The sequence below is a fragment of the Helianthus annuus genome, chromosome 9 (assembly GCF_002127325.2).
Source record: "Helianthus annuus cultivar XRQ/B chromosome 9, HanXRQr2.0-SUNRISE, whole genome shotgun sequence".
Lineage (NCBI taxonomy): Eukaryota > Viridiplantae > Streptophyta > Magnoliopsida > Asterales > Asteraceae > Helianthus > Helianthus annuus.
Window position 1 is genome coordinate 60,729,134 of NC_035441.2, and position 10,574 is coordinate 60,739,707.

The 10,574-nt window shown below is 33.5% G+C and overlaps 1 protein-coding gene across 1 annotated transcript; it reads right to left on the reverse strand.

Annotated features, from left to right (window-relative positions):
• Positions 1-286: 286 nt before the first annotated feature.
• LOC110877745 (transmembrane emp24 domain-containing protein p24beta3) lies at positions 287-4,277 on the reverse strand. The gene is made up of 4 exons (XM_022125942.2): positions 3,986-4,277; positions 1,949-2,135; positions 699-806; positions 287-613 (listed from the first exon to the last, which is right to left on the reverse strand). The coding sequence occupies exons 1-4, from the start codon at positions 4,238-4,240 to the stop codon at positions 480-482; spliced, it is 684 nt and encodes a 227-aa protein (XP_021981634.1). The 5' UTR covers positions 4,241-4,277; the 3' UTR covers positions 287-479.
• Between the last annotated feature and the right edge of the window lie 6,297 nt (positions 4,278-10,574).

The window sequence follows — 10,574 nt, forward strand, 5'->3', positions numbered from 1 at the left end:
AAATTTTCTATACGAAAACTACATACCCTCCACTACTTAGCGAAAGGTTCGGGGGGTCAGCTGCCCCCTCCCGCCCCTTAAAAGCTTCGCCCATGGTTGTACGTGCAATATCAAGGGATTCCACGACCCAATGAAGATAGATTTTACTTTTACTCATCTCTATTATTATTTTTGTAATTATAATTAGAAAATCATAGTTGACTTTTTTTAACACTCAACTGAACCATAATCAAAACATGTCATTTATAGTTGACTTATTATCAAAGCACGTTAGGTTGACCCACAGTTGTCCAATTTTTAACCTTTCTTTTAAATAACTTATAGTGCAAAATACAAGTACAACTGAAAACTCAAATCTTTAAATAAGTTGCAACACTAAAAATCTCTAAATGACATCACAATGAACCAACATAAAATGTTAGAACATGTTCCCGAGTTCTAATCTATAAGAACGATATGGAGCCAGAGTGGGTGTTACCTCACACCCGGTTGTATGCGACTGACTTGCTAAACAGTCTGCGTATGTAAACCACTTGCAATCCGCTTGCAACTGCCAGCAAAATGTATTCCGCAATTGTGTACAAGATTACCCGTTTATGTGTGCTCTCATTTGCTGCACAAGCAACCAACATTAATCAAACTTACGGAAATTGCAAAGACGAGTTTGAATTATGACAATGTTTATTAACGAAGCTTACTATGGCGATGTCGAGCATCACGTGCTTTCAAGTATTTTTGTTCAGCAGTAACAGATTCCAATGCCTCCCTCAATTCAGCTATTTTCACATTGACGGGGTCCAAATGCTCTGAAATGAACAAAAAAGAATTAAAAATATAAAACATACAATTCTCCCATCTACAAATAAGCATTCTACGCAAAAAATAAAAAAATAAAAATACAAACATATAAATGATGTTATTTTGATACAACATGCAGCTTTACAAAACAATGATGAATGATAGCTCGATCAGGAATAAGGGTATGCAAAAAACAGTCCAAACAAACAAAATAGTAGAATCAAACAGGAATTGGCAACATTCTGTTCTATCCTCGGTATGGCTGCAAATGAACCAAACGAACATGAACAAGACTTTGTTCATCTTCGTTTGTTAAGCAAATATATGTGTTCATAAACACTTACCAAACAAGATTTTCTGTTCGCGTTTGTTCATTAAGGAAATAAACGTGTTCGTGTCCGTTTGCTAATTTTAGGCAACGAACATTCATGAACACAAAAGAATACAAACTAATATTCTTGGACACAAATGAAAACAAACGAACACAAACAAGAGTTAATGAACGTAACATATAATACACTGATACTTATTAAATATATTATTTCCAAGAATTTTGAAGTATTTAAATAAAGTATAAAATTTACAAATAAACGAACATAAACGAACACGTTACCGGACGTTCACGAACATAAATGAACGAACGCGACCTGTGTTCATGTTCGTTCGTTAAGTTCGTTCATTTAAGTAAACAAACGAAATTTTTTGTTTGTGTTCGTTCAATTATTAAACGAAGGAACACAAACGAACTTCCCACAAAATGATTCGCTGAACGTTCAATTCGTTTGCAACCCTAATCCTCGGTCATTTGCAACCCTAATCCTCGGTCATTTGCAACCCTAATCCTCGGTCATAGAGTTTTTTAGAAACCGGTTTACGGTTTGGTTCTTAGTACTAAGATGGTCCAAAAAGTGGTTCTAGTTCAGTTTGGTATTGGTTTAAAACTGGATCAGTCATCAAAAATAATTAATTTCAAAGTCAGAGAGCATGGTTTAAAGTTAGAAAACTCCAAGTTTCAATTCCACTTCAAGGTTCTGTATAGAACCAACCCAATTTCGGTTCTATTAGTTTCAACCCGATGACCGCCCCTAATCAAGAACTTAGTTGCAAGAAATTAAAGCAGGTTGTACTCAAAAAGAAAGACTCAACAAACCATCTTTTGCTAGGTCATGCTCGTTGGGAATATGACCGACATGTATGTAGAACGAGACTGTCTCCGGCGTCGAGTAAGGATTGTGAAAACAAAACTGGTACATTCCACTTCGTGGAGCCTTAAACTCGAATTTTTCACCAGATGTTCCTTTCATTGTTTGCACTACATTCCCTCCCGGAGAAGACACCTGAAATAAATGCAAAACTCAATATAAACAAAGTGCACACTAAACTGTGCCAAACAAGAATCATCACTATGGTTATCTTTTTCCTACAACTTCAAGCATAAACCGATTTTAAAGCACCCTTGATTATAAACAATATCGTTTTCAAACAGCCTATACAGAATAAGATCGCTATTGAGGAGATAATAATGATCGGTATGAGCTTACATCAAAATCCAAAAGGGTCTGTCAATCTAACATTTATTTAGTACAACTTCAAAACATAGTTATCGATAGCGAATAGCGACATAAGCGACAAGGTACCTATATGCTTCGTAGCGATAGCGATGAAATAGCGCCCGCTATTTCGTGTTTAGCGATAAGGTAGTTAAAAATTTAAGAAATGAAAAATACCTATCTGTAAATTTTTTTTGCATATATAATGTTAAATTTATACCTTTTTATGTATAAATTTAGAAGTTCAAGGACAAAATGTAAGCTAGTGAAAATAGGGGGTTAAATGTTAAAATACACAAACTAATTTTACACTGTTATGTACTTTTTTTACAATTTTTAGGGACTAAATGTAAACTAATGAAAGAGGGGTTAAATGTTAAAATCCATAAAGTTTTTTAACCCTAAAAGGACTAAAACGCAAGAAAACGCAGCCTGCTCTTCTTTCTCCTATTTTCCAGCAAGTTTCCGGCAGAAATTGCAGGTTTCCAGCCGGAATCCGCTACAATCACGCTATTCAGTCGCTACATACAGATTGCGAGACCTTGGCGCTTCGCTAAGAAGCGCGCAATAGCGAACACTATCTGCGCTATCAATAACTATGCTTCAAAAATCGAAAACCTAAAACGCACGAAATCTTCAATCGAACTAATCAGTCACAAATTAGAGAAACAAAACAGATAAAACGAATAATTCAATGAATCCGTTTAAATTCAAAAATTTCAGACTATGAAATTTCACCTACCGAAGCAGATCAATAAAAAAACACTCAAATCCATTTTTTTCTAAACAAATAGACAATCCTTTCAACAAGCCCAAAAACTAGGTAATTAGGTCAACTTGGTTCCAATTAATCCAAATTCATAAAACCATATACAAGATCTGAAGTCTGAACTACTGTCTACTGAGACCGACAGACTCTCAATAAAGTCGATGCCAAAATTAATAGCATGATCATCTTTTTCCTTACAACTTCATGCATAAACCGATTTAATAGCACCCTTGATTATGACCAAAATAGTTTTCAAACAACCTATACAGAATCAATCATTATCGAGGCAATAATAAAAATCAACACAAGCCTTCATTAATCCAAAAGGTCTATCTAATCATAGTTTGAGATGGCTTCAAAAACCTAAAACCTAATATCCACAAAATCCTTCAATTAAACTAAACAATCACAAATTACAGAAACACATCAGCAAAACGTTTAAATCTTCAACGAATTTGCTTGAAAACTTCACCTAAAGAACCAGACCAATGAAAAAACACTCCGATCTAAAACATATTCTAAACAACCAACCAATCCTACCAACAAGCCCTAAAATCAAATAATTCGGTCAACTCAATTCCAATTAATCGAAAACCTAATATGCACAATAAGCCTTCAATTAAACTAAACATTCACAAATTAGACTAACAAATCAACAATATACGGATAACTATCTAACGAATTCGTTCAATTTCAAACAAATTATCCTCAAATCAATTAAAAACCACACCGATCTATAGTTTCCTACACAAACAGGCAATCCTATCAAAAAACCCTAAAATTGGGTAAAATTATAGAATTAGGTCAACTCAATCCAAAAATATAACAACAAACACACGATCTGAAGTAGAGAGATGGATAGACTCACAATAAAGTCGATGCCGGGATGATCGGAGCTCCAGAAGATATCATGATCGACGACAACGAAGTTACCGGAAACCGTATCGCCTTCGTAGAGTACGTATTCGTATACACATTCGACGTCGTTGACGGTGACTGAGAGCGCCGATACGTGGCCGGTGAAGGCTGAGAGGAGGAGGAGGAGAAACCCTAGAATCGCATACGCTTTCATCGTCATCTCCGTGGTTTCAGATTTCGTTTTGGTGAGTAATTGTTTCCACATGGGCGTCTTTTCAGGGATTATAGGCTAAGCTTGGTGTAATAATAAAACGATTAATTATTAATATTAAACTAGTTTTTTTTTCGTCGTACGTACGTTGCGTCGAAACCGAACAATGATAATATAAATAAAAGTGATTTAAAAATAAAGTATCTTGTTTAGAAAGTCAAATCATTAGACAGGTTTAATTTATCATCGTACCGTTTTATGATAACAAATAAATATTTTATTTTTAGTATAACTTTATTTTTAACAAAACTTAATTGAAAAAATCAAACACAACTAAGTATTTAAGTTTGAAGAAAAAAATTACAAATGTAAATTATTAAAGAAGTATCAAATTAATTGATAAATTGATATATGTTTAAAAAAAGAATTATCAATAAAAATGGTAAAAGTTGTATATATGATTTTAAAAAAAGGAAAAAAATTAAAAATGTGTTATTAAAAGTAAATATAATAATAAACTATTATAATATATTAAATACAAAATTTATATATTATTATAAAAATAAAGTTAGTATGGTGAAAAAAAGGAAAAAAGAATTATTAATATATAAAAATGGTAAAGGAAATATATGATTTAAAAAAAAAAATCGAAAAACAAAAATATCTTTTTAAAAGTAAGTATAATAAACTATTATAATATATTAAATCAAAAGATATATATTATTAAGAAAATAAAGTTACTATTCATTATCCTTTACTAACAATATATATATAAAGAAGTATCAAATTAATTGAAAAATTGATATATGTTTAAAAAAAAGAATTATCAATAAAAATGGTAAAAGTTGTATATATGATTTTAAAAAAAGGAAAAAAATTAAAAATGTGTTATTAAAAGTAAATATAATAATCAACTATTATAGTATATTAAATAAAAAATTTATATATTATTATAAAATAAAGTTAGTATGGTGAAAAAAAGAAAAAAGAATTATTAATATATAAAAATGGTAAAGGAAATATATGATTTTAAAAAAAATCAAAAAACAAAAATATCTTTTTAAAAGTAAGTATAATAAACTATTATAATATATTAAATCAAAAGATATATATTATTACAAAAATAAAGTTACTATTCATTATCCTTTACTAACAATATATATATATATATATATATAGGGGATCGCTAAAATGAAAACCACCTCTAGTTGTAAGAACCATGTGAACCACTTTCTGGCCCTTAGATCAAGATCAACTAGATGGATGGATGTGATTAAAAGTAGTTAATATTAATATTAAAAGCTTTTTGTCTTATTATGTCTTTAATATTATAATCCAAAAGGGTATTTAAGTAAAATCACTCTATTTTGTCTTTTTATATATATTAATTTTAAATTACCTTTTTTCCTATTCATTAATTAGTTTTTTGACTTAATTATTTTTTATTAATAAACAGATTTTTTTTGTAAAACAATTTTTATAAATCAAATTTTTATAATATTTTTTTAATTTTTAAGATTTTTACGTCCGGCCTTTTCACGCCTCGTTTTTTGACGCGCCGTTTTTTTGCCCCGCCTTTTCACGCGTCGTTTTTTCAATGCACCGTTTTTACGTTTTACGCCCCGGTTTTTTACGTTAACGTTATTTACGTTTTACGCGCCAATTTTTTGCGTTTTACATCCCGGTTTTTTACTTCAACGGTTTTTTGCGTTTTACGTGCCGGTTTTTTACGTTAACGTTTTTTTACGTTTTACGCGCCGGTTTTTTACGTTAACGTTATTTACGTTTTAAACGCCGGTTTTTTGCATTTTACGTCCCGGTTTTTTGCGTCAAGGTTTTTTTACGTTTTACGCGCCGATTTTTCCCGTTAACGTTTTTTACGTTTTTACGTTTAACGCACCGGTTTTTTACGTTTAACGTAAAACTTTTTACGTTTTACTTAAAAAAATTTACGTTTTACGTGTTTACGTTTTAGGTTAAAAAGTTTACGGTTTAACATTTTTTTTACAAAAACTTTTTACGTTTTACGAAAACTTTTTTTTACAAAAACTTTTTACGTTTTACGAAAAACGTTTTACGTTTAACGTAAAACTTTTTACGTTTAACGTAAAACTTTTTACGTTTTACGCAACACGAACACACCCAGAAAGCGCAAACTCGGTAGGTGTCTCAGATAGATTGTTATCGTCATCGACTATGTAAAAAAAATAAAAAGCCAACAACATCAAAACAAAGCGTATGTAGAAGAAAAACGGGGTTTGGCTCAGATTATCCGATAATCAAGAGGCTGCAAAAGTGGGGTTGCAGGTTCAAAAAACCTACCCTCCGCCGTCCTTGTCGCGCCATCGTCATCAAAATCTACGTTTTTTCTTTCATCATCGCCGCCCAAAATCGACCATATCAAGACCCACAGATTCAAAGATTCAAAATCACCAGCAAACCCAGCCGAAAATCACTGTTCGAGTCTACCAAAAATCACTATTCAAACATTCAACAGAAAATCACCAGTTCAGTGATTCAAAAAACCATCAGAATCAAATATCCCACACATATTCAAGGAACCCACATAGGTCAGTGATAAAAAAATCACTAGAAAAATCAAGATAAACATGATAAAATTCACCAGAAAATCAAAAATCACCAGAAAATCAAAGAAGATACTTCACTAATAAAAAATCACCATATCAAACCCACAGAGTTCATCAGATTCTGATAAAAACTCCGGCACCACCTCTAGCCACCACTCAAACTCCAGCACCACCGACGTCGATGGCACCACCGGCACCACCAACATCGGCGGCACCACCGACCTCATCATCGCCATTAATCTCTCAGATGAAGAACAAGGCTCATGTGTGGGTTTCCACATCATCATCGCCATTAAATCTCTCAGATGAAGAACAACCAGAAAAACAACAAAAAAACACAGATTATGACTACCTGGCTAGCGTCGGACGGTGGCGGAGGAGACGGCGGCGGCGGCGACCAAGGTTTAATCTCCAATAAACGAGGGCAGTGATGATGGCGGTGATGATGGCGGCGGTGGTCACTACCCCCAAATCGAAGCGGTGATGATGGCAGCAGTGGTCGCCGGAGTAGGAGTGGGATCGCTAGAGTATAAGGGTTCGCCCGAGGAGGCTTAGGGTTTCATTAGTGAAGGTGATGAAGATTTCTTCATCATTTAGGAGAGAGATGAAAATGAGTTTCAAAAATGAAGTTCTATTATTTGAATATAGGATGAGAGAAGAAAGAGACAATAAAAAGAAGAATTGACATTTCTGATGGATAATAAATGAAGAGAGAGTGTGTGAGAGATTAGACATTTGGGGTAAAAGACCAAAACACCCTTTTAGTTGGCATGATCTGATTGGTTGAAAGTGGTTCTCGTGCTTTTTACAACTGGAGGTGGTTCCTATTTTAGCGGCTCGATATATATATATATATATATATATATATATATATATATATATATATATATATATATATATATATATATATATATATATATATAGGGGAAGGTTCATTGGGGAACACTAAAAAAGTGGGGAACAGCGGGGAACCGGCTCAAACGAACTCCGATTAGACTCATTCCAGCGGCGTTGGAACCGGCTCGTCGAACCCTAACTAAGATCTCTTAACCCTAAACCCTGAATCCTAACTCCTAAACTCTAAACCCTAAAGCTAAAAAATAAGGCTAAAACCTAAGCTAAACCGTACAATCTAAACTATAAACCCTAAAAGCTAAACCCTAAAGGCTAAACCCTAAGCTAAACCCTAAAGCTAAACCCTAAAGCTAAACCCTAAACCCTAAAGCTAAACCCTAAACACTAAATCTAAACCCTAAAGTTAAACCCTAAAGCTAAACCCTAAAGAAAAACCCTAAAAGCCAAACCCTAATATATTTAGGGTTTAGGGGTTATGATTTAGGGTTCAGGGTTAAAAGATCCTAGTTAGGGTTCGATGAGCCGGTTCCAACGCCGCTGGAATGAGTCCAATCGGAGTTCGTTTGAGTCGGTTCCCCGCTGTTCCCCACTTTTAATATATATATATATATATATATATATATATATATATATATATATATATATATATATATATATATATATATATGTATATATATATATATATATAGGGGATCGCTAAAATGAAAACCACCTCTAGTTGTAAGAACCATAGGAACCACTTTCTAGCCTTTAGATCAACAAGATTAATGGATGAGATTAAAAGTAAGAAAAATTAATATTAAATACAATTTGTCTTATTATGTCTTTAATTTTTTAAACCAAAAGGTTAGTTTAGTAAAATAACATTTTTTTGTCTTTTTGTTTTTTAATTACTTTTTTGTTGTATTATGTTACTTTTTAGTTTTATTATATTACTTTTTATTTTTTTTAAAGATTTTTTTATTATAAACAATTTTAAATTCAGATTTTTTCACAAAAAACAATTAATTTTGCGCGCCGGTTTTTTACACGCCGTTTTTTACGTCCGGCTTTTTTACGCGTCGTTTTTTTGACGCGCCGTTTTTAACGCCGTTTTTTACCGCGCCGTTTTTTACGCGCCGTTTTTTTAACGCGCCGTTTTTTTTAACGCCGTTTTTTTAAACGCACCGTTGTTACGAGCTTTTTTTTACGAAACGTAAAAAAGATTTACGTTAACGTTTTTTACGTTTTTACGTTTTACGCGCCATTTTTTCATTTTACGCGCCGGTTTTTTACGTTTTACGCGCCGGTTTTTTTACGTTAACGTTTTTTACGTTTTTTTTTTACGGAACGTAAAAAAGTTTTACGTTAACGTTTTTACATTTTACGCGCCGATTTTTTGCGTTTTACGCGCCGGTTTTTACATTTTACGCGCCGGTTTTTTACGTTTTACGCGCCGGTTTTTTACGTTAACGTTTTTTTACGTTTTACACGCCGGTTTTTTTACGTTTTACGTTTTACTAAAAAAAATTTACGTTTTACGTTTTACGTTTTACGTTTTACATAACACTTTTTATGTTTTACGTAAAGTTTTTTACGCGCCGTTTTTTACACGTTTTTACGCGTCGTTTTTTACACGTTTTCTAACCCGTCGTTTTTTCCACGTTTTTTAACGCGTCGATTTTTTCACGTTTTACGTAACACTTTTTTACGTTTTACGTAAACTTTTAGCGTTTTTACGTTTTACGTAAAACTTTTTACGTTTTACGTAAAACTTTTTACGTTTTACGGCGAACGTAAAACTTTTTACGTGTTGCGTAAACCTTTTAACGTTTTACGTAAAACTTTTTACATTTTACGTTTAACGTTAAAAAGTTTACATTTTACGTTAAAAAATTACGGTTTAACTTCTTTTTTACAAAAACTTTTTTTTTACGTTTTACGTTAAAATTTTTACGTTTTACGTAAAACTTTTTACCTTTTTGGAATTCGGGTTTTTTACGAAAAACTGACAGAGTTTTCTCTGTTTTTGGACGATCCCGACAACTAAAGTGTCGATTTATTTTCAAAATTCAATCAATTACTCAAAATATAACAATATAGATAAACTCTTCGTCAAGTATATTAATATGTAAACTAATACTTAATGAATATGGTCGAAGTCGATCGTGTATAACTATAATAAAATCTAAAAAACCGTGTAAACTAATCTAACTAGCCTAATAATAACAACTCGCTATGTTTAAGTTGTTACCCCGGTCCTGAGTTGACCGCGTTTGACCGTTGTTGACCAGTTGACCGAATCGTTGACCAAACCCGAAGCATGACCCGAAACCCGAAATCGAAGCGAGAACCCGAATTTCTGCCGAACCAAAATCTGACTTGCACAATCCGCGACCCGAACACTCCTCAAATCTGAATCGAGAACAAAAACCATCACCTGAACCGAGCTATGACCCGAGCTATCGTCTAATCTGAACCGATCCTGACATAATCCGAGCCAACATAACCAATCCCCTGTTCATCATCATCATCTTCACATAATCATCAACAGAAAGATAAAAGAAAACAGGGAAAAAAATGGGTGTTTACCGGTGTTATGTCGAGTAAACGTCAAAAGGAACGGCTCACCGTCATCGTCAGTTTACCTCCACCGTCATAGCGCCGCCGCCGCTGAATAACCCCGATGCCGCCGCCGACCACCACCACCCAGCCGTCGAACCGTTTACCGGTGGTTCAAATGGTGTTGAGTTTGCGGCGGTGTGTGATAATTTCAACGGTGGGGGGGTCAATTGATGGATGGAGATCATGATGTAGTGGGGGTTTTGTGAGGATGGTCTGCTTTCTCACCAAGAAATGGTGAGAGAAAAATGGCTCTGATTTCTTGCCAAGAGAGAGAGAGAAACAGATCTTAATGATGGAGAGAGAAAAAATGGTTCTGTTATAACACCTCGAGATTGGATATG